The 27,440-nt window shown below is 29.8% G+C and overlaps 1 protein-coding gene across 1 annotated transcript; it reads left to right on the forward strand.

Annotated features, from left to right (window-relative positions):
• Positions 1-85: 85 nt before the first annotated feature.
• LOC111621297 (voltage-dependent anion-selective channel protein 2-like) lies at positions 86-27,440 on the forward strand. Its single transcript, XM_023363381.1, has 9 exons — positions 86-221; positions 14,699-14,774; positions 14,959-15,093; positions 16,779-16,899; positions 16,974-17,084; positions 21,728-21,844; positions 25,732-25,882; positions 25,953-26,010; positions 26,674-27,440. The coding sequence occupies exons 2-9, from the start codon at positions 14,711-14,713 to the stop codon at positions 26,763-26,765; spliced, it is 849 nt and encodes a 282-aa protein (XP_023219149.1). The 5' UTR covers positions 86-221; positions 14,699-14,710; the 3' UTR covers positions 26,766-27,440.

Genomic DNA, 27,440 nt, shown 5'->3' on the forward strand with positions numbered 1-27,440 from the left:
ATATCAATATATACAAATATTTTAAAGTTTACAATTAAAAAAATATTAATTTACATATTTTAATAAAGAAGGGGGAAAAATTATAATTTTATTAACCTCGAAACGGACGAGAGTACGCCCTTCATTTCTCCTTCCTTGTGTTCAGTGGTGAGACCCCGCTTTCATCTCAGACGCTAAAGCGTTACCTTGACAACGGTGATCGTCAAAGGAAAGCTTGTAGAGTAAGTATCCAATTTTTTCGTCATAAATGCAAACGTAAATCTAACAATTCCATCGAAATTACGCAAATAAATCCATTAAGGACTTAAGTAAATGTATATTTAACAAAATAAAAACAGGAAATATATAAAAGAACATAGAAGGAAAGAATATTTTTAAATGGCGACCGAACGATTGATGTAACTTTAGGCCTATCTGAAATGCAATTGCATCATCATCATAGGAATCCTTTTCGAAAAATTCTGAATAAATTATAAACTAAAGCTACAAAACAATATTAATAATGTGTGTGTACAGTACATTTGTACTTTATTAGCATTAAACATTAATCTTCACCGTTTTTTAATACGATTAAATGCCGTAATGGAGAGTTTAATAGACATACTTTCGGTTTTGCTTTAAATAGTCAGAATATTCGATCAATTGGTCTTTTTATATTTTTGATACCGTTCTTGTGGAACTTTGGAATCTAAATATAGTACTTACTTCCTTCCGGTTTACTTCAGTTCATATTCACAATGCAGAATATTTTAGATATTTAAATGCCTTAAATTAATTAAAATACCTTTTTTTGACCTTAAACATTAAGAAATTTATAAATAAATAATGTTATTTACTTATATTGGTTACAAATAAAAAACATTTTCCAATTAAAAAAAAAAAGACAAGATAAATACAGGAATTGAAAGCATATTTGATATAAAATATACTGAAAGAAGGAACTTATTCAAATTCTAATAGGTTCATACTTCATTGTTCTTTTGGTGAAATTAGGTTATTTGGTAAAGTGAATTTCTGAACGTTGTTAATGCTAAAAATATTGGGTCATGTTAAAATTGTAGATAAAGTTGCTGTTTGTTTTTGATAGTGAATCATGATTTTAAAATAAGAAATTTTTATAAATTTTTGTTTAAATAATATAATTTTCTGTATTGTTTCCTTCCCAACCAAAAATGGAAGTTTTTATAAAATTATGCAATATTTTGCTGAACATTTTAGTGAAGTGTATATTGTAATAACTGAATAATGATTATTTGGTTAGTGTATTCTTGTCTGGTTTCCCCATTAATTTTTCTAACCTTTATTCCTAGAAAGATAACACTAGTAATAATTTATAAATAGACTAAATTAGAAACATTTTTAATGAAATTTTATTTAGAATTTCATTAAGTAATTGGGTGTAATAACATTTTAAGCAAAAAATTGTACCTAACATTTTTCTATATTTTTATTTTTGTTAATGGTATGCCATTCAATGTATATATGGTACTGTGTAAAGAAATGGCTATTTTATTATGTCAAAGTACATTTCAAAAGAAATAAACTTTTGTAGAAATGTACATGTGATGTCAAACATCACAACAAAAAGACACAAAAGAGATGCAAAGCAGATTAGGAATTTAACAGGTTCTAATTTTTTTTCATTTTAAACCATCTTTGTGATTTTTATTCAAGTTTTAATTATTTTGTTCTGTTAAAACTACTTTTTATTATTCTCACTCTTTTTCATTGTCAATAAGATGACAGTATCACATGAAATTACAACTACAACTGGCATCCCGTAACAGAAAAGTACAAAGTACTGTAAAGTATTTTTAAAAACCTTATTAAAAAACAAAAATACTTCAGATACTTTAAAAAGTTCCACAGATTTTACTGAAGAGTTACTTTATTATTACATTTACATTTTGACACAGCAGTGCAGGGGTCTTATGTCAAAGCAAGCTAGAATGCATAAGAGCATACTCTTATGTGGAAATACTATACAATAATTTCAGATATGACAAGTTATTCTCTAAATAATAAACTAAAACATGAAAACAATAAATATGTAAATACTGTATAAAAAAAATTGCATTTACTATATCTTAGTGAGATGTCCTGTTTAATGTCATTATGTAGCTGCTTGAAATTCTCAAATAATTCTGTCACTGGCCAATTGCTCCCCATTTATCCACACTAGTGTATTTTTCATCTCAATAACATGACTTAATTGAGGTCACTGTTGTCACACCTTTAGCCACATTTACTGTTTTTATTGCTTTATTGTTCTTAAGAACGGTGCACACTGTTAGCTGTGTTTAATATACTGAAGAGTTACCAGATCCAGCATGTATACCACTTTCATGCTTAGTGATGATTTTCCTTTCTCATCTCAATTGTAGATGCTACATCCATTCTTAGGCTTTCATAATTTCTTGGATGGTTAATATGTATAGCTTATTTAACCGAACATGCCAAAACTAAAGCAAAATGGCACCTGAAAATGAAGGGATGCTTTTGGTGAGAGCACAAGATGACTTGGGCACACAACAGATGGCATTTAGATATCTATTATCTATAAATTAAATTATATACTAAATTATTGAATTCGTTTGTCCCACACTATGCAAATTATTCTTGCCATGTAATTGAGTTCTAAGATGTAAACTGCTATAATATTATATCAGTTGTCTCCAACTTTGTTTTAGATGTGCCTAAGTTCAAAAATCATGCAAACATTAAAACATGCTTTATTAAATATTGCTTGACTGGAAAACATTTGTCATAAGACATTGTACCAGTAAACTATCTTAACTACTATTCAGAAGTTTGTTAATGTTAACACAATTTTTTCCATATTTTTTTGAAATTTGCTTATAATTAATTTTATTCATCTGATAACACACTTAAAATGACTGCCAAGCATGTGTGTGCACATGCTGGAGCACACTAGTTGGTAACAACTACTGACTTTGATCTAGAAGAATCTGATCAGATTAATCTGAGATTGTTTTGGTTAAAAGTGGCCACTTAGTTCATTGATGACTACATCAATTAAAGAAATTTAATCTAATCTAAAACTTTTTAGTATAAAAGAAACCATTACCTTTCTGTATCACTACAAAGATTCTCAATTTGAATTATGTGATTGTTATGTTGAATTTGAAACAGTGTAGCAGCATCTAGAGTTAATATTAGTTTAAGTTAGTTGATATTGAAATACAGGGTGTTTTTTTTTTTAACTGACAGTACTCAGAGACATCTGTAGAGCAATCTAACAGCCAGACTGTTGCCAAATTTGAGTGTGTGACTAATGAAGACATGGGAAAAAGATTCTGCAAAGAAAAAATAGTAATACCCAAATTTGCCGGTAGGGGTGGATTTGGCACTGTTGTAGCAAAACAACTAAGAATTTGCATAACACGCTGGTAACACCTCAATCCAAATTCACAATGACGTGGTCGACAGCAGCGCCACCTAATTTGGTGCAAGACAATGACAAAAATCCAAAGCACATTCCAGACATCAGTAGAGTTCAACATGGATCTTTTGTTATCTCAGCGTGCATTGCTTGTGAAACTTTATTATCTTAACCAATCAAGTGCACCGGGCAGTCTTCATGAGTTTAGAACCCATAACAACCTGTGCAGAGGTCCTCTATCAATTAATGCATTGAAAAACTTGATTAAAGAAATTTTTGAAGAGACAGGATCTTTAGCAGTTCATCCTGGTAAAGGGTGGAAACTGGTGTCTGCATAGACAGTTAGTGATTTTGCGACTCTACTCATTGAAGGTTCACAGGGGACCATTGCTGGTAGTAGCAGCGCCCGGGGAGTGGCATGACAATTTGGAAATGACGTCTTTGACAGTATGGCAAGTTCTGTGAAAAGTTCTCAAGTTCTAGCCATACATGATAAGCTGCCTGCAAGAATTAAAACCAAATGACCATGCTACACAGTTGACATTTGCTCTGACATTTCTTGCCAGGATGGAGGTGGTTGTGGATAATTCTCTGGGGAGATGAGGCCCATTTTTATCTAAATGGGGTTGTGAACACTCAAAATTGTTGCATTTGGGCATCCAGGAGGTTGTGCAAATCCCATTGCATTCACTGAAACTTGCTGTTTGGTGTGGCTTAGAGCAGATTTCATCATCGGATCATTCTTTTTTGAGAACCTCACTCAAACAGGACCACATATCTGTACTGTTACTAAGGAAAGGTATTGTGATATGCTTACTAGTTTTGTCATTCCACAACTTCAGCAACGACAATGCCTGGATGATACAATCTTTATGCAAGATGGAGCACCACCACACATTAGTCTCACGGTGTGGAATGTGTTGCACCAGCACTTCACTGAAGAAAGGGTCATCAGTTGCTTTTTTTCCGTTTGCATGGCTGCCTCACTCCCTGGATCTAACCCCATGTGACTTTTTCCTGTGGGGTTACTTAAAGTCCAAGGTCTATCTTGGTGGTGTCCCAAACTTGACCTTGAAGGACAACATTTTTCAAACTGATGAACGTTCCCGCGGACATGTTATGTTCAGCCATAGAGAACATGGTGTTCAGGATGCAATGTGTTGTCCAGCAGGATGGTGGTCACATTGAAGGAGGGAGAAGGTTATTTGCTGATTAATTAAACTTTTGTTATTCAGTGAAACCTCTGTCTGATTATTCATTTGTGTTTAGTAATTGCAGCTGGGTTTTATTCAAATTTATTAGCTGTTTCACTACAACAGTGCCAAATCCACTCCTACCAGCAAATTTGGGTACTACTAATTTTCTTCATGGCATATTTCCCATGTCGTCCTTAGTCACTCTCCCAAATTTGGCAACAGTCCAGCTGTTAAATTGCACTACAGATGTCTTTGAGTACTGTCAGTTTAAAAAAAAAAAACAACCTGTATATAGTAGATTCATTTTCTTTAAAAGTCCTTTTTTTAAAAATTGTAGAAAAGAAGGCCTAAAATTATACCAATAGTTAATCCATCTGTCATTTCATTATTGAGCTAGAACTTGACTAATTATATGGATGTTTTGTAATTTAGACAAGGTAAACAGTTATGCCACTAGCTTGTTAAAATAAAATTATTTCTTCATATTTAACAACAAAGTTAAATCTACAGACTGTTTTGCTAAATGGGATGATGTCATGATTTTGAATTTTAATATCTTGTTTCATAGGCTTTAAATTTGAGGAATAATAATAGTTATAATGCTAATGTCAAAATAATTGTTACACAAACAAAACAAAACTAAAAATTGCAAAGGTTTGAATGAACTTTGTAGCTCTTTCGGTGTAAAGTGTCTTATTCACTTGGCTATTGCTGTTCTGAGGAGACATCACACACCTTCCAAAGACAAGCTAAACACCTCAAATTTATTCAGAGGCCTGGGTTTTTTGGAAATTTTTGAAGTGGATCCTATTAGTTGAACAATGATCTGTTTGTGCTTGGTGTTCACAAAGTTTTATTCATTTTATTCAAATTGGAGACTGAAAAGTCTGACCATCCTTGTTAGTGAATGCATATTCACACTGCTGGATAAAAGCAATTCTCGTCTGAACTTCTGCAGTAATAACCATATTCTATAGTCAATCTGGCTTCTTCCAGTTTTTGTGTTTTCCCCAAGTTAAAGAAGTTTTTTTTTTTTTTGGTGAAAAATTATTGATTGCAGATGGACAAAACTAATTGGTAATATTCTCTTAAAATGGATTGGCAAGACTTCTTTAATGAAGGGATTGTCAAGCTTGCCTCTTGTTCAAAAAAAATATGGATTTGATTATGTAGGAAAGTAAGACTTGTTTAGTTATATACATACACACACACACACCCTTTTTTTTTATATACACTTTTTTACAACTTACATTGACTCCTATAGTCACTTCTAATCTAGATTCCTTATTCAAACTAATTGTTTTTGATCTGCACAGTTGAATTTAAGAATGTTATGATATAGGTGAACATTCATTAGAATATTGCAGATATCTTCTGTGGTTATAGTAAAGAAGTCAATTATTAGCAATAATGAAAATTTGCATACTTGATTGTATGATTTAAAAAAAAACGCTTGACTAGAAAGAACTGATTAGGTCAATAGACTGTAGTTTATTCACCAGAATTGGCTTCCTGTAACATGACTCTTATTGAAATTGGAATAAAGACTAAAGATATTTTTAGATGTTGCTGATTTTAAAAATGTAACTTAGTTCTTTTTGTGTGTGGTTTTTATGGGGAATACTTCAGTTCAATATCTTTAATTTGGAAAATATTAAATATTTATTCAAAAATTACCTAAATAAATTTCTAATTCATCTTGTAATTGTCAAGACAAATTACTGTGTGTATTGTAGTAGTATATATAATTTCTCAAAAAGAAAAATTTATTTTATTTTAAATGGAACATACAAAGCAAGGTTAATATACCATACAGAAAAATTTTTTTAGCTTAAACCAGTGTTTCTCAAACTTTTTTGTCTGGTGGCACACTGAAATTATTAAACAAAATTCACGGCACCCCTATTATTATTATTAATTTTTTTTTTTTGCTTTTTTACGGTTAGTAAGATATGAAGGATGAAGTCTTTGAAAAAAAAGTTTTTTAAAGTAAGTTTATTTCCAAACAACACAAAAACATTCAAAACAAAGTTGTTATAAAGGTATTTAGTGATAAAATGTGAACTTAATGTGAAGTTTGTGCCTGATGGTGTTTGTATATTTCTTTGATATTAGGTCGTGTTTTTGAGAAACATATCCTCATCTAATTTTCAAGTCTTTCTCTCTTCTTTGTTTTAATATTTGAGTGTAGGGAATCCCACTTCACAGAGATACGATGTGGAAAACTGCAATAAAATATTAAGTGCTTTGAATCCTATATTGGGATATTCCTTCGTAATTGTTATCTAAAATGAATTCAGACTCATTTCTGAATGCTTCAATCTTAACGTACGATCGTTATGTATATCAATTAATTCTTCGGCTTCTGCAAGACTGAACTTATTTCTGATGTCTCTATAAAAGGATTTCAAATCCAGTCGTACAAATCAACTTATATGTCAGGTAAATAGTGGTTAATTTTTTCTTCTAACGACATTTGTAAATAAGTTTTTGCAAATTTGTATTGTTACATTTTCCTTTGGCAACTTGAATAGACATTTCTACATTATTTGCGTTTACTTTTATCTTTCACATTTTTATTTTATCTTTAAAAGCTTTAATTTTATCTACAGATATTAAAATATTTTCATTTCTACCTTGCATGCTTGAGTTTAACTTGTTCAGGTGATCAAATATGTCTGTTAAATAAGCTAGTTTGGAACACCAAGAGTCATTTTGTAATAATACACAAAATTCTGGTTTGTTTTCATGTTGAAAAAATATTAATATTTCTTCAAGCTCAAAAACATGATTTAATACGTGACCTTCTGAAAGCCATCTCATTTCGGTATGAAGAAGCGGGTTATTATGATGAATTGAATCTCTTCACAGTTTTGCAAATATATGCGATTTTAATGGTCTAGCTTTGATATAATTGACCATTTTTTAATAATTTATATTCTAACACACTTTTCAGTTCATAGCCTATTGTCTTTGCTACCAATGATTTACGATGAATGAAGCAGTAAGTTGTTACAATGTTTTCGTTTTGCTTTTTAGCATATGAAACAAATCCTTTTTATAGTTCCAATCATTGAAGGGGCACCATCTGTGCATACACCCAAGCAAGATTTCCAAGGTAGACCATTTGTATTAAAATATGTGTTCACGATATCAAAAACATTCTTTCCTGCCGTAGTTTTTTCGAATTCTTTGCAGCATAAAAATTCTTTCCAAAATTTCATCATGTTCAATAAATCGAGTGAAGGCAAGTAATTGTGCTTTACCACAGATATCAGTTGACTCATCCAACTGCAAACTAAATAATTTCGATTTATTTTATTTATAACTGGTGTTTCAATGTAACTAATATGTTTACTTAGTGCCATTTGATGAAGGAATCATTTTTATTTCTTCTGCTTCAGCACCAAAAATTGTTCTCACAATTGCTCTACAGGCCGGGCAAATCAAAGTTTTGTCACTAGTATGAGGCTTCATTTTTCTCGCAATTATTTCTGCGACTAAATAACTGGCTTCTTGAACATGGTCAGCAATCGTATATTTTTTTTTACAAAATTTTTACTTGTTTTTCTTGTAATTTTATCAGATCTTTTGAAATATTAGAGGTTTTTAGACAAGTGATCATATTTTGTGGAGAAGTGTTGCAATAATTTACTGGAAACCATAGCTTCATTTGATAAAAATCAAACCCCACACAATACATTTTGGTCTGGGAATTAATTTATCACCACACCAGGTAAATCCCATTTTTAGGTAACTGTCTTGATATAAGTGAGTTTTTTACATTCTTTTTTAATGCAACATTTTTACGAGAACTTATTGTTTCTTTTTGTTTTCAATAGTGCTTGTTTGTTGCACAACGTTAAAAATAGTTAAATCTTCACTAATAGAGCTCTGAATTTTTGATGATTTACTAGTGCTAATTGATTCCTTAGCTTTGCTACCAGTAACCACTTCTTGATCATTAGAATCTTCGTTTTTTTTTTTAATGAAAAAATTATTTGTGATATTGAATGACATAATTAACTTCAATATTTTATTATAAAATTTAATTACAAGTTAATAATTTATTTTTTCTTGCTGTAAAGAAGAATATTTGTATATGATGCTTTTTCATTATTGTCTGAACATATAACAATAATAAAAACAACTACTTACTGCATTCAACGCATTTATATTGCACTTCTACTCGTTGCAGGAACAGACAACTAGTAACTAGTTCGTTTTGTTTCTAGCCAATTACCAAGTCACTGAGACAAGTGGCGACATAATAAGATTAGTAGAAAAAACTAATATTCATTTTTTATAATTGTTTTTAATTATTTATTTAATTTAATACTTTAATTCAATTATTTTTAAGTAATTTTAATTTAATTATTTAAAAATTTTGAGGCACCTGCTTTGAGAACCACTGGCTTAAACCCTGCATTATTTTAGCTAATTTTACTAAAGTTGTAGTAAAATTTTAAAAACCATACAGTGTACTGCACTATCAATGTAACCATAAATCTATTGTTACAACCCACAAGTATCATACCTTATTGAATAATTCTTGGTTTTGATCACACCAGGCAACGAATGCTGAATGAAAATCAAATTTCCATCTTTGAGGTCATTTTATGGAGTTGTTTAACAAGTTGCTGACAACTTGTTTTTTTTTTTTTTTTTTTACATTAACAAAACTTTAATTGTAAACTAACTTAATGTCATCACACTGAAACCTTTTTCACACTCAAGTGTGCATTGGGTGTGAAAGAACAATTCAATAACTGTTGATATATAAGGGTGATCTGAGAGGTGGTCATTTTATAAACAAATCCTATTGCATCAGAAATTGTTTTTTAAAATTTACAATATTAACAATTAAGTATTAGTTATTGGAAACTTTCATGTCTACAAAGCAAAGAATATGTAACTCCCTACACAAGGTGACATCTGCACAGCAGACCTCTTTGCATAGTCGGAGCAATGAGAGTGCGCACTTTGTCAGTACTAACTGTCCCATTTTAAGAGATGACGTTAAAGTTGCCACCTGGCCAGTGTTGAGGAGTTTTGGCTGGCAATTTTAAATCAAGGCCAGCGGTCGACAAAAAATATTTGTTTCAGCAAAACAGTTTTTAAAATATAAACAAAATTATATTTTAATTGAAAAATATTAGATAAAATTATTTTTTATATTCAATATGTTTTACTTATAATAAAATGCTTGAAGAACATCTTAAATATTACTTTAGGCAACACCTTTTTTTAAATTTTAATTTACCTTTTTTTTTTAATTTGTTTAAAAGATTCTTTTTGACCCTTTTCATAGATCTGCATCATGTTTAACAAGATTTGTGCTGTTTAATTAAGAAGACAGTTCAAATCCTTCTAAGCCTGATGCAGACCTGTGAAATGGGTCAAACATTCTTTTATAGAAATTAGCATTAAAAAGTATAAGGTGGTGTTCAAGCTAAATTAGTGTCAGCCTATATAGAAGTGTTTTTAATGATAAAATGACTTTCCCATTATAACTGAATCATTAAAGAATCATCTATTAAAGTTTGTGTTTAAATTTTTGAATGCATTTTGTGCGATTTTAAGTAAAAATAATTTTGCACTAAAGTTATTGCAGTTTTGAGTTTTAAAAATTGATTTTTCAAGATGAATTGGTTTAGGCATTTGTTTGATTCTTTCCTCAAATAACTAAGTGCAATTGTACATTAGGAAATCCTAGTTAGTGAATGAATTCAAAACTTGGTTAACTTGTGGTGGTGGTTATTTGTTTGGCTCATTGCATCATTTGCTGAACCTTATTTAGTGTTAAATACAATGGAATTACAGCATTTACCAGGCAAGTCGATTTGTGAGAAGTGTTAAAAAAAAGTGCATGTTTTCATTGCCTTTCTCTGTTATCACATTGGCCAACGAAAGAGTTTTCAATGATGTGACCTTAGATGACATGATGGAATAGGATTTTTGAGTAAAAGAGAAGTAGCTTAATTTGTTTGGGTAATGTTGCAATATTAACTTTATCTCCAATAAGATTAAGATTACACATTTATTTTCTACTACGCAATAAAAGCATGCATATCTATTTATAAATGGAGAATTTTCACGTTTTGAAAGATCAATTCTGGATTTTCCAATCCCATTCCATTCTTAGGTTTGATGTTTGTTTACAAGAACTGTACATTCATTAATTAATAATGTAAATGGTTAATTTTTCTAAACTAAAATAAACTTTACAAAGTATTCAAAAGAATTTTTGGAATTGGGAGAAATTTTGGTATTGTCCTATCACTAAAGCATCTTAAAAACTAAGATGCTTTAACCACTTGGAAAATAGTTTTTTAGTGAAATGTGCTAAAAAAGTTGTTGCTACATCTAAATTNCATCATTGAAAACTCTTTCGTTGGCCAATGTGATAACAGAGAAAGGCAATGAAAACATGCCTTTTTTTTAACACTTCTCACAAATCGACTTGCCTGGTAAATGCTGTAATTCCATTGTATTTAACACTAAATAAGGTTCAGCAAATGATGCAATGAGCCAAACAAATAACCACCACCACAAGTTAACCAAGTTTTGAATTCATTCACTAACTAGGATTTCCTAATGTACAATTGCACTTAGTTATTTGAGGAAAGAATCAAACAAATGCCTAAACCAATTCATCTTGAAAAATCAATTTTTAAAACTCAAAACTGCAATAACTTTAGTGCAAAATTATTTTTACTTAAAATCGCACAAAATGCATTCAAAAATTTAACACAAACTTTAATAGATGATTCTTTAATGATTCAGTTATAATGGGAAAGTCATTTTATCATTAAAAACACTTCTATATAGGCTGACACTAATTTAGCTTGAACACCACCTTATACTTTTTAATGCTAATTTCTATAAAAGAATGTTTGAACCAATTTAAGTCCAACCAAAATTGTTTACTGCGCCAACACCAAAAATAAAAATATACTGTGGTCCCCCACACATTTATTTACAACAAAACATTTTACAATTATACAGTATTTTGTATGTATTTTAATATAAACTTATTTTTCACTTAGTCTTTTTAATATCAACAGGTATTTTCAACATTGCACAACATAGTTGGTTTTTTATTGGTTTTTTTCATTTTCATTGGTCAATCTATTACAACTTTTAATTTAACAATCTTCAATTTTGAGAAAAAAGATTCACAAAGATAGGTGATTCCCATTTGCAGCTGTAATGCTCATTGCCAGTTTTTTTGGTTTGGGGATTTTTTCTTTCCGGTTTTTTTTTTTTTTATAAAATTGAACTTTGTCGTTAACCTCAAACATATATTTCAATTCAGATGATGGCTGGAGATCTATTAACTCCATCTGCAAATTTGTTGGCATTGATTCCACATCAATCTCTAAAATTTAGATGGTTCAGAAGAGCTGTGTATTTTTTTCCAGCTTAAATCTAAAACATTTTTAGTGTAATAATTCCTACTAACTAAAATTTCACTTAAATTGGCACATTCAAATGTAATTTCAAGTAAAAACTTTTTTAGCATTACAAATATTTTGATTTTATTCAAACTTGTCTCTGAAATTTTTATTTTGATTAAGATTATTTGCTGGAAGTTTTTTGCATAATAGTCCTCAGCTTCTAACAATATCACCCCCCCCCAATTTTCCAATGTTCCTGCCTTGATGGTTATCATTTCATCGATGGTGACCCATATAGGATTATCTTGGCTTTCTTTCTGAACTGATATTAGTGTTTCTTTATATATAAGAACTAAAATAATTTTTGCATAATGTTGGCTTATCTAGAACTGATATATGTGAATTTTTCCAGAAATTCTTTAAAGGCTGCATTATTCACTTTACAGTGGAATATCAGCACTTACTAGGGCATGATAGAGATCTGTTCTGAATTTGTTTTGAGGATTTTGGTTGGGAAATACTTTTTGGGAGCAGCTAGAAGCTGTTGGGTGAATTATTCTCTATTCTGCTTTTTGTGTAGATGCTTATAGAAATGTGTTGCTGTATTTGGAATTGTTGATTTTCTGGCATTGTTACTTCACAAACACAGCAGATGATCCTTCCCTCTTAAATTCTTCACATTTGTTTCTCTATAATCAAGCTGAATTTTAGCATCATTGAAAAGAATGTTAAGAAAAATTTTTTAAATGTTTGTTGCTCCAGAAAATTGTTAGATTGCATTTAGTAGCATTGATGCTAAACTTTACTGTTTATATGGCCAGAAACTAGCCTATGACACCTAATGGTGCCAATAGTAACAAAGGTTAGTCTTCTAATGTCTAATTGCTAGTAGGGATTTTTTTTTCTGGTGAGTGGACATGACAGAATTGAAGACATTGGTTTCTTCTACATCTTAAATCTATATATATATAAAAATGAATGTGTGTGTGTCTGTCCTTCATGCATTACCACACCGTTTATCCGATTGCCGTGAAACTTTGGGAAGTTGTTTAATATACTCCGGTGAAGGTTTGTGGCATAGTACGATTGCCATAAAACTTCGGAAAGTTTTTTAATACACTCCCGCGAAGGTTTTTGGCATAGTACATTTATCCTACGATAGATGGCGCGCGTTTACACGAGCATTCGAGCACAGTGTGTTCGATCGATTTCAAATTGTGAAGACCATTTCCCCCTTCAAAAAATATTTCTATATATGCATTTGTGAACTGTTATTTACGATATTCGTAATAATGTTTGTTTAATCACTTTATTTCAACTTTTTTTTGCTAATTACGTATTCGCTCGAACTTTGTTAAAACTTTAACTGTATACCGAACAACAACCGAAGTTGTAGAAGGAAATTCGCCTATTTTACCGATCTAGGGATCCCCTTTTCCAAATTTTAATATCATCTAATAATTTAAAAAGACAAATTACAATAAAACGGTTTATTATCCAACTATCAGAAATTTCACAACATGCCAAGGAAGAGAGGAAGGAGCAATTAAATAATTAAAATTATAAAGGATTTAAAAATATATATAAAAATGGGGAATATCGCACTTCTGACAATCGCAGCGAGTGTGTGGGCTAAATTTGGAGAATCCGTGCTTCTCGCATGGACAACTGTATGTGGCCGGCTCACGCGTCGGAAAACCTTCCGATTTATTCGTGTACGCACCAGACGGAAAAACAAAAAATATCGTGTATCCACAAACACTCCAATAAATAAATAGAATTGAAACGACACTTTGAAATGTTTTCCCGATAAAAATTAATAATAATAATAAGTTTCAATAAAAATAATAAAATGTAAATTGAATTTTATCATAATGAGTTTGCTTGAATTTCCTTTCTTCTGAGATCGCAGCAATGCGCGACGGGTAAGCTAGTTCTGAAATAAAGTTGAATGTCACTGTTAGGTCTAAGTTTTATTTGTAAGGTGAGTTGGCATGAGATGGCTGTCACTGTCACCATTAATCTTAATCCCCAGCAGTTGAAGTTGGTCAGTCTTGAGAATGCTAAATGGTCACCCTGGAACCAGGTGCAAAATTGAATGCATCTTTACGGCACTAGGAACAGGCAGATGTGAATTATTATCTATAGATGGACCCAGAAAACATTTCCCACTGTTTTTGTGTAGAATGACAAATTTTAATGAGCTCATTGGCTTTGAGAATTCTAGTTCAATTGAATAATCTCAACATGTTCCTGCTAGTATTGATGCTATAGGAAATGAGCTTACATCATGTAGCTTTAGTTGTACCAGTTTTTCCAGACTAAATCACTTGTCAAATGTATAATTGATAAAATTAATTTTGAAAATTTGATCTTGTGCAAAATGATTGTCTAAGAATTTTCTAATATTATACATAGATTAAGCTTTTGAAGAAATTACACATTGTATTTTGAGTTTATTTATAAAATTAAGCTTCAAATACTTATTTTTCATTTAAGACTAAACTGAATTTACTAAATACTTAGCCATTTTGAAAGTGGTTTTTTTTAATTTTTAACGTTACAGCCCAAGTCACCATAATCTGAAACACATTTCATACATGAATTTTTTCTGTTATATAATATTTTTGGTTGCTTCAAATTACTTGTTAAGAACCTCTTGCATTTCAGTGAAAAATTAAAACTAGATTTTTTTGCAGATTGTGTGAATTATGGCTCCTCCAAGTTTTGCAGATTTGGGTAAACAAGCACGTGATATTTTCAGCAAAAACTATCGTAAGTATCCTTTAAGTTCAGTAAATTTTAATCCTTGTCTGCTTAGTAGTTAGAAATTTCAATACTTGTAATTTTGCTTTCTACAATAAAACTTGAAGTTTAGTATTTCAAAGACAATTTTTAAAAAAATTTTTTCAAAAAATCTTGTATTAAATATGAATTATTTTTCTAAATTTTTTTGCAGATTTTGGCTTAGTAAAACTAGAATGCAAGACAAAAACTAGATCAGGAGTTGATTTTACAGTAAGTGGAACATCAAATAATGATACTGGAAGAGTTAATGCCTCATTGGAATCAAAATACAAGCTTTCTGAATATGGTAATATTTTTGTTCAAAGTAATAAGTTTAGAATAAGATCAATTTAGTTAAATGTTTTTAATTTTCAATTTTATGAACATATGAACTTAAATCAAAAAATTAGTAGCCATGTTAATCTACTGGAACAGTATCAACTATAATTGATATGATAGATCTAAATTGTTTTATTGAAATAATCTATTGTAAGTTTTTTGTTAAATTTCTAACAAAACCTGCATTGAAGCTTTTTCCCCAATTCTTAATACCTTAACAAAATTTCATCTGAATAACACTATCAAACCTTCAATTAATTTAAATCATCAAATTTACTTCAGCTTGTAGGAATGATTTTTCTCTATGGATATATTGCTTTTATGCAAAACTTTGAATCCTAACCCACTAGTAAATGTCAACATCTTCATTAAGGCTGGTAAGTTCTATTTGGTATTTGCAGTAATCTTCACATCCAATCTCTGATTTTCAATTATTAAAATATTCCACTTTAAGATTGACATTTAAAATAAAATTTTAAATATCTAAGTGAAGAAAAATTAAACTCGTGTCCTTTTTGAAAATCTATTATAGAACAAATTGAAAATAAATTATTTATTATAAATTTGTAAATGTTAAGGAATTATCAAAGTATTATTCAAAAAATTCAGTTTTAAGATGAACTTTGTTTATTTCCTAATAATCTGTTCTGTTCTGTGATCTGTTCTAATATATATTTTACTAACTGATTAAAATATACATATTACTGCTGATGACAAAACATAATTTTTTGTCTTGGTAAGTTAAGTTACCTGCCTCGATTATAACACCCCCTCTTGCAATCAGTTCTGTTTTGTCCATTATAACTTAACCATTCTAATAGTCAGTTCTGACTAGAATAATAGGAAAATTGAGATGGATGAAGGATCAAGTCAGATCTGTTAGCATCCATATTAACTTCTGTTATAAGTTGTTTACATCAATTTTATGAACTTAAGATGAAATTGTTGTGTTGTAAAGTTTGTTCTCTCTGATATTTAAAAATATACAGAGTGAGTTGGGAGGGGAGAGAAATCAGTTTGGAAATGATAGTTTGGACCATTGTTGAACTTTTTGCACATGAGTATTATTCTCAATGATTTCAGAGATACAGCTGTTTGCCAAGTACAAGTAGGAGCAACTTTCAGTTTGAAGAGTACTTGACAATTTACAGCATCTCCTAATACTGAAGCATGTATTATGTCATGTTACAGTATTGCCATAAGCAGATGTTAGACCTGTTGATAGTGATTTGGAATGAAATTTACAGCACTTAGGCTTACAACTGACTCATCTACAGAACACTGAAGCATGTACTAATTTGTTATGTACTCAATGGATTGCAAGTATTAAAACTTTGAACAGCTGTCTTAAACTCCTGAATGACTCTCTTCAAACTTTTTAATTACATCGTAGGTAATATCAATGTTTACAAATTTCCCCAATTGACTTTCTTCTCTTCCTGACTCAACCTTAACCTAAATAAATAAGGCATTAAAGTTCTGCATTCTTTTTTATAATTTGCATAACATTCAGTTATCATGATATAGTTTATACTTAAAGACTACACTATGCTTAATTTAAATAAGAATGCATTCATAATTTATGTTTATAGTAGTAATGAATATTCTTAAGCTTAATGTTACTTATGCTATAAAAATTAATTTTTTGTCAAGGAATTACAATGAAAGAAAAATGGAACACAGATAATACACTAGCTACTGAAATTTCTATGGAAGATCAGTTAATTAAAGGCTTAAAAATTGCTTTTGATGCTACCTTTGCACCTCTCAGTGGGTAATTATTATTTTTTGTTTTATAAAATTTAAAATTTTATTTTTAAAAATTTTAATTGAGATCTTAATTTGTAGGAAGAAAACTGGAGTTATGAAAACTGCATTTAAGAATGAAAATGTTAATTTATCTACAGACATAGATTTTGATTATGCAGGACCAGTAGTACAAGGTTCAGGTGTAGCTGGGTATGATATTTGTTTTAAGCAGTCTTTTGAGTTGTAGCAGTTTAAGATGTTTTTTGTAAAGTTAATGTTAAATGTACTAATAGCATAAAGTAACTATTCATTAAGATTGTTTGGATTTTAATATTTATGTACTACTTGCCACAAGCATCAGGATATCAATTTTTACTAGCATGTGAGAGAAATGATTATTGGTCAACAGAATGAAATTATTGCTGTTGCGAAAGTGTTTTTGGTTAAATATTTATCTGGCTTCATTTTAATTTAGATTCATGTAATGCAAATTTCATTAGGAAGCAATTTTACTTTTCTTTGTTATGTATACATGACAGCTGGGAAAGTATTGGAATCGTGTCAAATTTCACCCTCAGTTTTTTCTAATCTCCATGTTTTGAGACCACCTGAACTGAAAAGTCAAAACCATCTGTTGGTGTTTTTTCTTTCACTTAATATCTCAGGATGAGGTAAAGATTAAGAAATGAAATTTTGGCAGTAGCTTGTATGAAGGGCATTGATGCTATTAAATTTTTTGGTGAAAGGATGGGAATGAAGATTTTGTTGTTAACATTTACACTTTTTATAAAATTCAAACCTACCCTCAAAATTAAGCTTTTTTGCCATTTTATAGTAATTAAGATTTTTATAACAAAATCTGATAACAGATGATGCCAAACACTATTTTGCTTAATAATAAAGATTTTTTAAAATAAAAATGCTCAACAGCCAGGAAAGTCAAGCAACTCTTGTTGCTAGATTTTTAAGGTTTTTGATTTAAATGACAGCTTTTAAAAATTAAAATTACCTTAGATATTTAATGTTATTTTTCATTTTAATTAGAAATTTATCTTATGCACTGGTATGTTCTGTTAAATTAATTTCACTTTTATAACTAATTTTTGTTTTTCAATTCTATATATCTAAGATATATGCAATTTTTAAAAATGATCTAACTTAACCAGTTGGTTGCACAGTACTCCAGTTGGAGTAAGTGTCAAATTTTTTTTTTGTAATTAACTAGTTGGTGCCGATTTTAAGCACTGATTGGCATTTATCTACATAGACTAAGTCTGTTTCAACGAATAAGATATTTTTTACACTCCCTATGTTTAAATTTACCCAGAAAACTCCTCCTTTCCATGTTAAGTCTATGGGAGACCCATCTTTCGTTCATTGGACAATAAAATTCTTGTTTGCACTTCTGTTGAGCTTTAATTGGTATATTATAGCTAAATGACTATCCTTTAACGAATAAACATTGACTTGGGTTTGTGGGGTGGGAACTTTCTTGGAAAAAGTTATTTTTCTCGGAGCTACATTGTTAGCTACAAAAGTAAACAAACAATTATAAATCATTATTCTTGTTTTTTAGCTTGAATGTAGTAAATTTTTATAAATATTTATCCTGTTTAACAAATAAGCATGTTTTTTAAACCATCCAGCCATAAATCTTTTAAAAATCAAAGTACTTCCGGTTATCATGGAACTTTCGTAATACGTAAGAAATACATGTATAATCGTTAATATAATAAAGTAGTAATCACTTGATATATACCACTGTTAGTACAATAGTGTAAATAACATAAATAGAATCAAATATACATTATCAATACTAAAAAGTGTATTGACCTAAATTTAGAATAACCACCACCCCCTTCCACGCTGATCGGCGTTATAATCTATAGGTCGTATTATTTCTTTACATCGGTTTAGAAAGCTGCAGTTTTTTTTGTGTGAATATAGACCTATTTAACATATATAACAGATTAATCAGATGTTTGTTAAATTTTTTTAATTTTTTGAATTCTTGAATTCCATAAATTTTTTTAAATATGTACATAATATTTTGAAGTAAACATTCATAAAGTGTGATATGTGAATGATAAAAGGCAAAAAACAGATCAGATCTACAATAATTTTTAAGTGAAATATTGCAAGTTTTAAAAATTACTATAAAAACCAGAATGTCACGCAACAATGGTATTGTTTCAGATTATCGAGATGCACAGCTGACTGGTTAAGCTTTAACTTATTTAAACATCTATCAAATTAAGTTTTTATTGTATAAGATATACATCATAAAGGCTAGAGCAAACTGGATACTATAATGTATAGTGCTACAATGCTACAAAAGCTCCATTACAAAGCTAAATATGCTGTAAACAAAGTCCCACACATTGCATAAACATTAGCAAGAACTCATTGAATAAATAGTGCTATATATTAGTGGCCAGTGTGCACCAGCCTTAAGTGTATTAAGTAGCTTTTGATGTAATCCAACCTCACTTAACCTAATCATAAATTTAATAGACTGGTGTTTTAGTTGCTAATTGTGTAGTCTGTTGTTCAAATGGCTATGCAATTTCCTAACATCTTAAATTATTTTTAAGTGCCTTAAGATTAACTTTTCAAATTTTCAAAATGCAATAAGTTTTTCAATTTACTTTTACTGCTACATATATAAAATTAATTTTATGATAATTCTCAATACTCTGCACACAACTTGAACTCTGATGTAACCATTATATGATTTTCAAGTGGATACAGACCCTTTCACTGCATTTGAAGTGTAAGGTTAACAGGTTTTTGAACTGAGTTCTATCATAACTTGTTTGTATAATACATTTAGAAATATGTAAAAAAAAGATACTTGACCATTTAATTTATTTCATTAAAATTGTCTTTTGTTCGTGTTAATGTGGCAACTCTGCTTCTCTTAACTGAAGAATCTACTTCAAACTGATAAAATATTGTCATAAAACAATATCACATTAATATTTTTTCCTCAATATGAATGGAAACAACTTCTGATATCCTACTGTTACAAAACACATGCATCACTAATCATCTAATCAAACTACAATGCATAAAGGAATAGCTTGTTTGCTATGTTATGCATTCTTTTGGGATTTATATTCATTAACTGTAGTAAATCAGTTCTACTATTTATGGAATTAATTTGTAAGATAGTGTTTTAATTTGGAGAATAGTACTGTAGTATGTCATACAAGGAAGACAGTGAGTGCATTAGCTAGTAATGGCTAGATATGTTATATCGTGCCATTTGATATATTGCTTATCTAGTTTCTTTTCTACAGGTGCCAATATAGTGGGACTCCTGTGTTTTTTGCCCTTTTTGTGAAGTGTGTAAAGTAATGAACAAAAATATAAGGTCGTAAAAAATGTACTTTATTATTGCAATATGTAGGACAAATGATTACTAATTGTATAGGAAAACATCTGCATAAAGGGTTTTTGTAAAAAGATGTTTCACAGTCTGTTACTTAATTCACTGTTCGGCATCTTGCACCTGATCTGTTAAAATTTTTAGCACTATTGATTCTGATATTTACTTCAATTATTTTACTGTTCTAATAACTTATCACTTTTTATGATATATATTTGTTTAGTATTGTTGAGTAATTGGTAAGCATGTTGTAGGCAAGATCACAACAATCATTCAATACAAGTTTTATCAAAGTATCTTTTAATTAAACTATTGAGTGAGCAATATTAAGAAATTTCAATGCTATTTCTTTTTTGAAAATAAAGAAGCTTTATCTTAAATATTGGTAGTCATTGTAAGTGTCATAATTTTCTTTAAATACCATATCTACTCGCATATAAGATGAGGATTTTATTCCTTTTTCACTCCTTCAAAAACCTAGGTCATCTTATATGCATGTTCGAAGGATTCTTGGCATTTTTGCAATAATTTTTGTGACTAGTTTATTCGCATTTTTTACTGGATGCTCACCTTTATGGTGTTTAATTTAAACAAAAGTGTTTTATCTGGGTCATTTTGAATCATTCTTGTGTATTGTCAGGAGTAAAGATTAATAGCAATAGGAAAAGCAAAGCTTTTGAATTGAATTTCAAATTGAAATTCCAAAATCACACGGGAGCACGATATAAGTTTTAATCCATTCCCACATGAAAACGTGATTATTTTGGAGAAACTCTAAGTGTAATCGGCAGAGAGTGAATTTGATTGTTAAGAATTTTCATAAAAGGTTTCAGATTTACATGAAGAAATTATGTTGATTTTTACAAGATTTTTCCTTAAAGTTTAAAATGTCTGTAATTTCTGCAGGTCAATGTGTGCATTTACATGCATTTGATATTTTTTGTGATTAAATGAAATAAAATTAGAATTTATTATCGGTAATAAATCTAATTTTCTTTATTTTAATCTTTAGTCATACCTTGTCATATATGCAAGTAAATACAGTAGTTAAATGCTGGCCCTCTAGCTACATATTTATATGAATAATTTTTATGCTTTTTGTCCACATCTAGTTCATAATGTCCAAAGTAGACAAAAGCATATGTAATTAAAGACACGAAGTACATATTAAAATATTTGTTTTAATACATTGTTTATCTAAATGGTCACTTTTGATTGTAAAGAATATTTATATATAATAAACATCTTAACACAGTAATTTGCCAAATTCTAGTTTGATTATTCAGGTGATTTGTTGATTGTATCTATTTGTAAAGAATATTGTTAAGACTTAAAATTGCAAGTATTAAACTTCAGTTTAGATATTCTTTACAATCAATAGTATGTTTTTGATTTTAAATGTGAACAAATTTTAGTGCCTTTTTATCAGTTTAAATATTTAAATTGCCTTTTTTATTTTTAGTTATCAAGGATGGCTTGCTGGTGTTCAATTAGCTTTTGATACTGGAAAAAATAAACTTACTAAAAGTAATTTTGCTGTTGGGTATGCCACTGGCGATTTCATGTTAAATACACATGTGTAAGTAATTTGTTGAATTATATAATTATAGTTACAATTTTATATTAGTATGTAGTATCCTAAAAATTAAGTAGCTTTTAATTAAAACGTAAATCGATATGGTTAATGTATTAAACAATAATAAATATTTTATTGAAAGAAACTATCGAGCTGTAACAAGACAAATCTAAAAATTAAACAATATGGTTTAAGTTTTGTGTTTTTTTATTGTAAATTGATAATTTATTAAAAATATTTTAGCATAAAGTATCTAAGCTATAAACTAGCACTAAGCTGTTTAACATGATTTATTAGATCCAGCCATCTTTAGTCTGAGCATGTGAAATATTTTACTTTGTATAAGTCAGTTAAGCAAACTGGAATAATTCAGTAACCTTTGAAAAACATTTTTCTTTATTCATGTGTTAACTATAGAATAGCAAGAATATTGAAGATTAAATTCTATTATTTTCCATTTTTTAATTTCTATTAATACAAACTTTATCCTACTTAATGAGAGATTACTAACTACAGTGGAACCTCGGTATACGACCTTAATCCGTTCCTGGTGTTTGGACTTATACCGAATAGGACGTATACCAAACCAACCTTTTCCATAAGAAGTAATGTAAAAATGATTAATCCGTTCTCATGTAAAAAAAATGGCTGGCTTTAAACACCTCGCTTTCCTCGCTAGTTTCTGCTTGATTTTTCATGAGATCAGCATGTATCCTTTTAACTTTCTCGCAAATAATTTCTTCCGATACGCTGTCGCCAGCACACTGTTTTTCAGTTATCCAAAGCAAAAGCAATTTCTCGACATGATCTAATGTCTTCGATCTCTGTTTAGAAATTGATTTAACCCCTTTCGCAACGTTAGCAGATTTAATAATGTCTTTATTTTTCACGATTGTCGATATCGTCGTTCTCGGAATACGGTATGCAACAGTTAAATCTCGAACACGCGTGCCACCTTCATATTTCTCAACAATCTCTTTTTTCAGTTCCATTGTCATTTTTTTATTTTTCTGTTGCCTTTTTGCAATTCATGATTAATAAAAATAATAAAATGTTACTTACAAATTAAAATCAGAAGAAATTTAACAAAGTTATAAACCGTGGCATCGCGAACGTCTAATCTGGTCTAGTACACCGATAGTGCTACTTGTTCATAGATGGCGCTTATAATTGAATTAAGTTGTATATCGAACAAAAGTCGTATGCCGAGCAAAATTTTGTTTCGTCCAAACAGGACGTATGCCGAATTGGACGTATTTTAAAGTAGACGTATACCGAGGTTCCACTATACTTTGTCTCCAAAAACTTGATTAATTCCCAAATATTTAAGACCCATTTTAGCTTATCTTCAGGGACTTCTTCCTTTACTGCAATTTATAGTATGCAAACGTATATTTCAGGAATTCTATATTGCATAAATTTTCCAATTTGTTTTAGCTTTGAAACATTCTTTTTTTTTTAACTTATTCTGTACAGTGCTCCCTCCCACATTTTCTTTTGCAAACTTCCATTTTTTTTTTTATTTTTTGCTCTTTTCTCAATGACCCACTTCCAAGCTGATGGTAATAATTCTTTATCTTTGACATTAAACACTTCAAAGTAACACCTTTTCTTCCCAATTCCATAATTTATTTGCCATTCAAATATTTTCCTCTTCCCTTATTTCTTCCAATAGGTCCACATTATTCCTCCATATAATTTTCTTTTGCCATTTAGTTTCAAGCATCCTTGAATATTATTATTCTACCTTTTTTCAAACAGTCCTCCCAATGTTCCTTGAGTCTTTCACTTAGTCCTCTTCATCACTTCACTGTAATTTGCCTGATCCAGAGTCAGTCCTGTATGACCACTGTGATTGTCAAGAACATGAAGAGTGGGATTTCTGTTTTTAATAAAATTTTCTAGGTCATTTCCTCAAGTTTGGTAGAAGCTTGGGCTTCAGGAATCTGCAAGTTATGTTATACTTATTTACTTATTCCAGTAAATATCAATGTAATAATAACTGTAGGGTCACTGAAATAATATATACAAAATTTTTTACACTAAAATAGTCAATGCCAGAAGAATGAAACATTTACATAATGAAAACCCTTACCCTTAAAGGTGAGGAATCGTTAGTTGTTGTTTTTCCAATACCAGTATCTGAAGCAAATTTGAATGACTTAAAATGGACATTGTAACAGGATTTATAGATAAGGATGATGAGTAAACAGAGCAGTTTTAAGTTTCAACCTGATTCACATAGTTCTATATAAAATTTTTGCAACATGTATAGTTCAAACAATTCTAATAAACTAGAGTAAGAGTAAAGGTATTTCATTTTGTTAAATAATGGCATTTAGAACACACACACAGCAATCTTTACCTATACAATGTCATGTCATATATGATTGTGACAAAAGCTAATGTCCATTGTCAGTTTGTTACAAATGGTATGTTTGACTACTGTTGTCAGTTTTATCTTAATGTTTCTTCAAAATATCTGCTAATGTAGTAGTCATTGATAGCTGTCTACCTCTCAGAATAATCATTATTGAAAGGCTAATTTTTGATTTTTCTGTTTATATAGAACACTGATTAGATAAAGTACTGCCCTGTGTTGCAACACTAGTATGGTGTTTGGTGCATGTCATAAAGGAAGCATAGATTTGTGCCATATTGACTGCTTATGAAATCTTTTACTTCTATTAATTTTATATTTCCTCCTTTTTTTTCCATCAATCACTCCACCACAGCAGTAATATAAATAAAATTTTGGTGCTTACTGCAGAACTAGGAAATTAATGTGTCAGAAGTTTATCATCATCACTTTTATTCCTTTACAACTCAATGCAGAACTGCTTTAAGTTTGTAAAGTTACATTTAGTGTTTCAAACTAGACTATTTGAGTGGATTTAAAAATATTAACACTTGCTTCAGTGTATTGCAATATTAGTCAGTATTTATTTTCATTAGCCATGTTTAATAGTATATTTATTGGTATTAATAGTATATTGTCTTAGTTGAAAGGTTGGAAAATGGAAGTGCAGGTTGTAGAGAAATAAGATATAAATGTGTTTGGCAATTGCACTTGTGTGCACTTAGTTATTAAGTGATTTTTTTTTCCTTTGTACTGTACATCAATCTAATGAAAGGAAACCTAACCCAATAATGGAAATATTGTTCATTGTCCATGATCTTATGGTACTACTTGTAGTAAACATTCTAGTTTGAAACATTGTAGATTTTTATACTTTGCAGTAATTGTGGCCTGTGTCTATAGAATTGGCACATAATAGCAGTTAATCTTTTGAATTTTTTCCACTTTTTTTGCATTCAAGGATTATCTTGTATAAAACACTGATGAAACAAGATTTTTTTTCCTAAAAATATGTTAGTCTTTAGTTCTTTGAACATAGGCAGTCAACTTGTGCAGTCAACACTGCTTAATGATTGTGTAAATGATTGCAAAGGTACAAAGGATTGAATTATTAATTAACTGGAAGATATTTGATCTCATAACAAACCACTTATGTATTGCTTTGTCTGCAATACCTTTTTCCCCTTATCCTAGTATATTAATCTATACTGCAGTTTCTTTGTTTTAGGAAATATAGGTTCTGATGGGAATTTGATTTTTTTATTGCTTGCCATTTTTTCTGAATTCAGAATGTCTAATTATAAAATTAGTAGTATTCATTTTCCATGAAATTTCTTATTCACGCTTTTATTTAAACTTCTACCTAGTTATCTAGGTAGACAATTTTAGGAATATTGGATCAAACATGAATTGTGTTCACTAATTCAAGACTTTCCTGATATAAAACTTAAATTTTTAGATTTAATATAATTTGATTTTAACATTTAGATCAATGTTTAATGACTAATTTTTCATAAATTCAATAAAATAGAAATGATGGACAAGAGTTTGGAGGTAGCATTTATCAAAATATTGATGGTAAACTTGAAACTGGAGTTCAGCTATCTTGGACTGCTGGCAGCAATGCTACAAGATTTGGTCTGGGCTGTGTATATAAATTGGATGATGATACTTCACTTAGAGTAAGCTATGACCATTTTAATTTTAATTTCTATATTTTAAGAATTACACTAAAATTTTATTTTATTTCAGGCCAAAGTTAACAATTCCAGTCAAATTGGTCTTGGTTTCACTCATAGGTTGAGAGAAGGTAAAATTTTTATTTCCATTTTTGTATTTCTTTGATTCTAAGATGTGCTGTAATTTTTCAACTTTTGAGATTTTAGAGATTTAGTTTCCCTCGCGTAACATCGCGTCCCAGAGAAGGCAACGGGAAACCACTCTGGGTTACTAACTTTCCCTAGTATACACCTTGGCGCGTTACTACTTACTAACCTACGCCAGGTGTCGCCGACGTCAGGAATCTGATATGGCACCACGAAGAAGAAGAGATTTTAAAGTATTCAATAAAGGTAACCAGTTTTTTATTGAAAAGTTAGAAAAAAAATAAAAATGCTATGAAGTAGGCAACATTTGGAAGCTGTTTGATACATATATAATTAACTTCAACTTCAAATGCTGGATTGTAAGTTGTCCTAGAGTTTTAAACATTAAAAAGATGTTTTTAAATCCATATCTGCAAAGTTCATTACACCTGATGTAAGTGAATAATAGTAATTGTTATTAACATGCCATATAAACTAGCAATAGCTGCCAGTTGTTTGGCTATGATTTGTAAGTTGCATCTTTATTTTGGACAAGTAAAAATGAGTAAAATGTCTTAGAATGAAGGAAATGCATGAATTAAAATTTTGTATGTGTGTATATATATATATTTATTATTTTAAATTTTAATACTATTTTTACTTTTCAGGTATTCAGTTACATCTTTCAACCATGATAGATGGCAAGAATTTCAATCAGGGAGGCCACAAATTGGGTCTCGGCCTAGAGCTCTCTGCGTGATAGTTCTCTATCAGTACATCAAACATGGATGATTTAATAGAATCAGTTTAGTATGTGAACAAAAAAAAATATTGATACGGTTTAGGTCTGATAGTTTGCAGTAGTTGTACAGTGTGAAGATTCATTACCTGGAAATCGTTCCCTTTTTAAAGCCTAGTTCTTCAACGAACTAGACTTTATTTCATAGATTCAAAATTGTAGCTTTTTCCTATTGGAAACAATTTTTTTTGTATGCAACTGACAAAGTAAAATTGCTATAACTTATTTCATTGTATAAGGTAAAGTTTCACTTTAATCAATTGTCAGTGTTTGATGTGGCCATCTATCTTATGATCTGATAGAAAAAATTTAAATATGAATCTGTTAACTGCTGTAGTTAGTACTCAGAAGAATAAAGCAAACTGGACTATTATTAGAATTGTGTTTAAATACTTAGATCATTAAATTTATTACATTTCGTTTTATACAAACTTACTCCCTTGCAATCATAATTTATATAAAAATTTGTGAAAATTTGTAATACCTTGCTTTTTTTTATCATTTTGTCTTACAGATTGTGTATAGTATTTATAAATTTGCTTAATATATTTAAATTCTTATACAAGAGGGTTAAAACCTGTTTAAAGTATGTAATATGCAAATCAAGGAAACTAAATAAAGGACAGAATCTTTTTT

Source organism: Centruroides sculpturatus, unplaced genomic scaffold, assembly GCF_000671375.1.
Source record: "Centruroides sculpturatus isolate CEXI.00-Female unplaced genomic scaffold, Cexi_2.0 scaffold86, whole genome shotgun sequence".
NCBI classification, from domain to species: Eukaryota; Metazoa; Arthropoda; class Arachnida; order Scorpiones; family Buthidae; genus Centruroides; species Centruroides sculpturatus.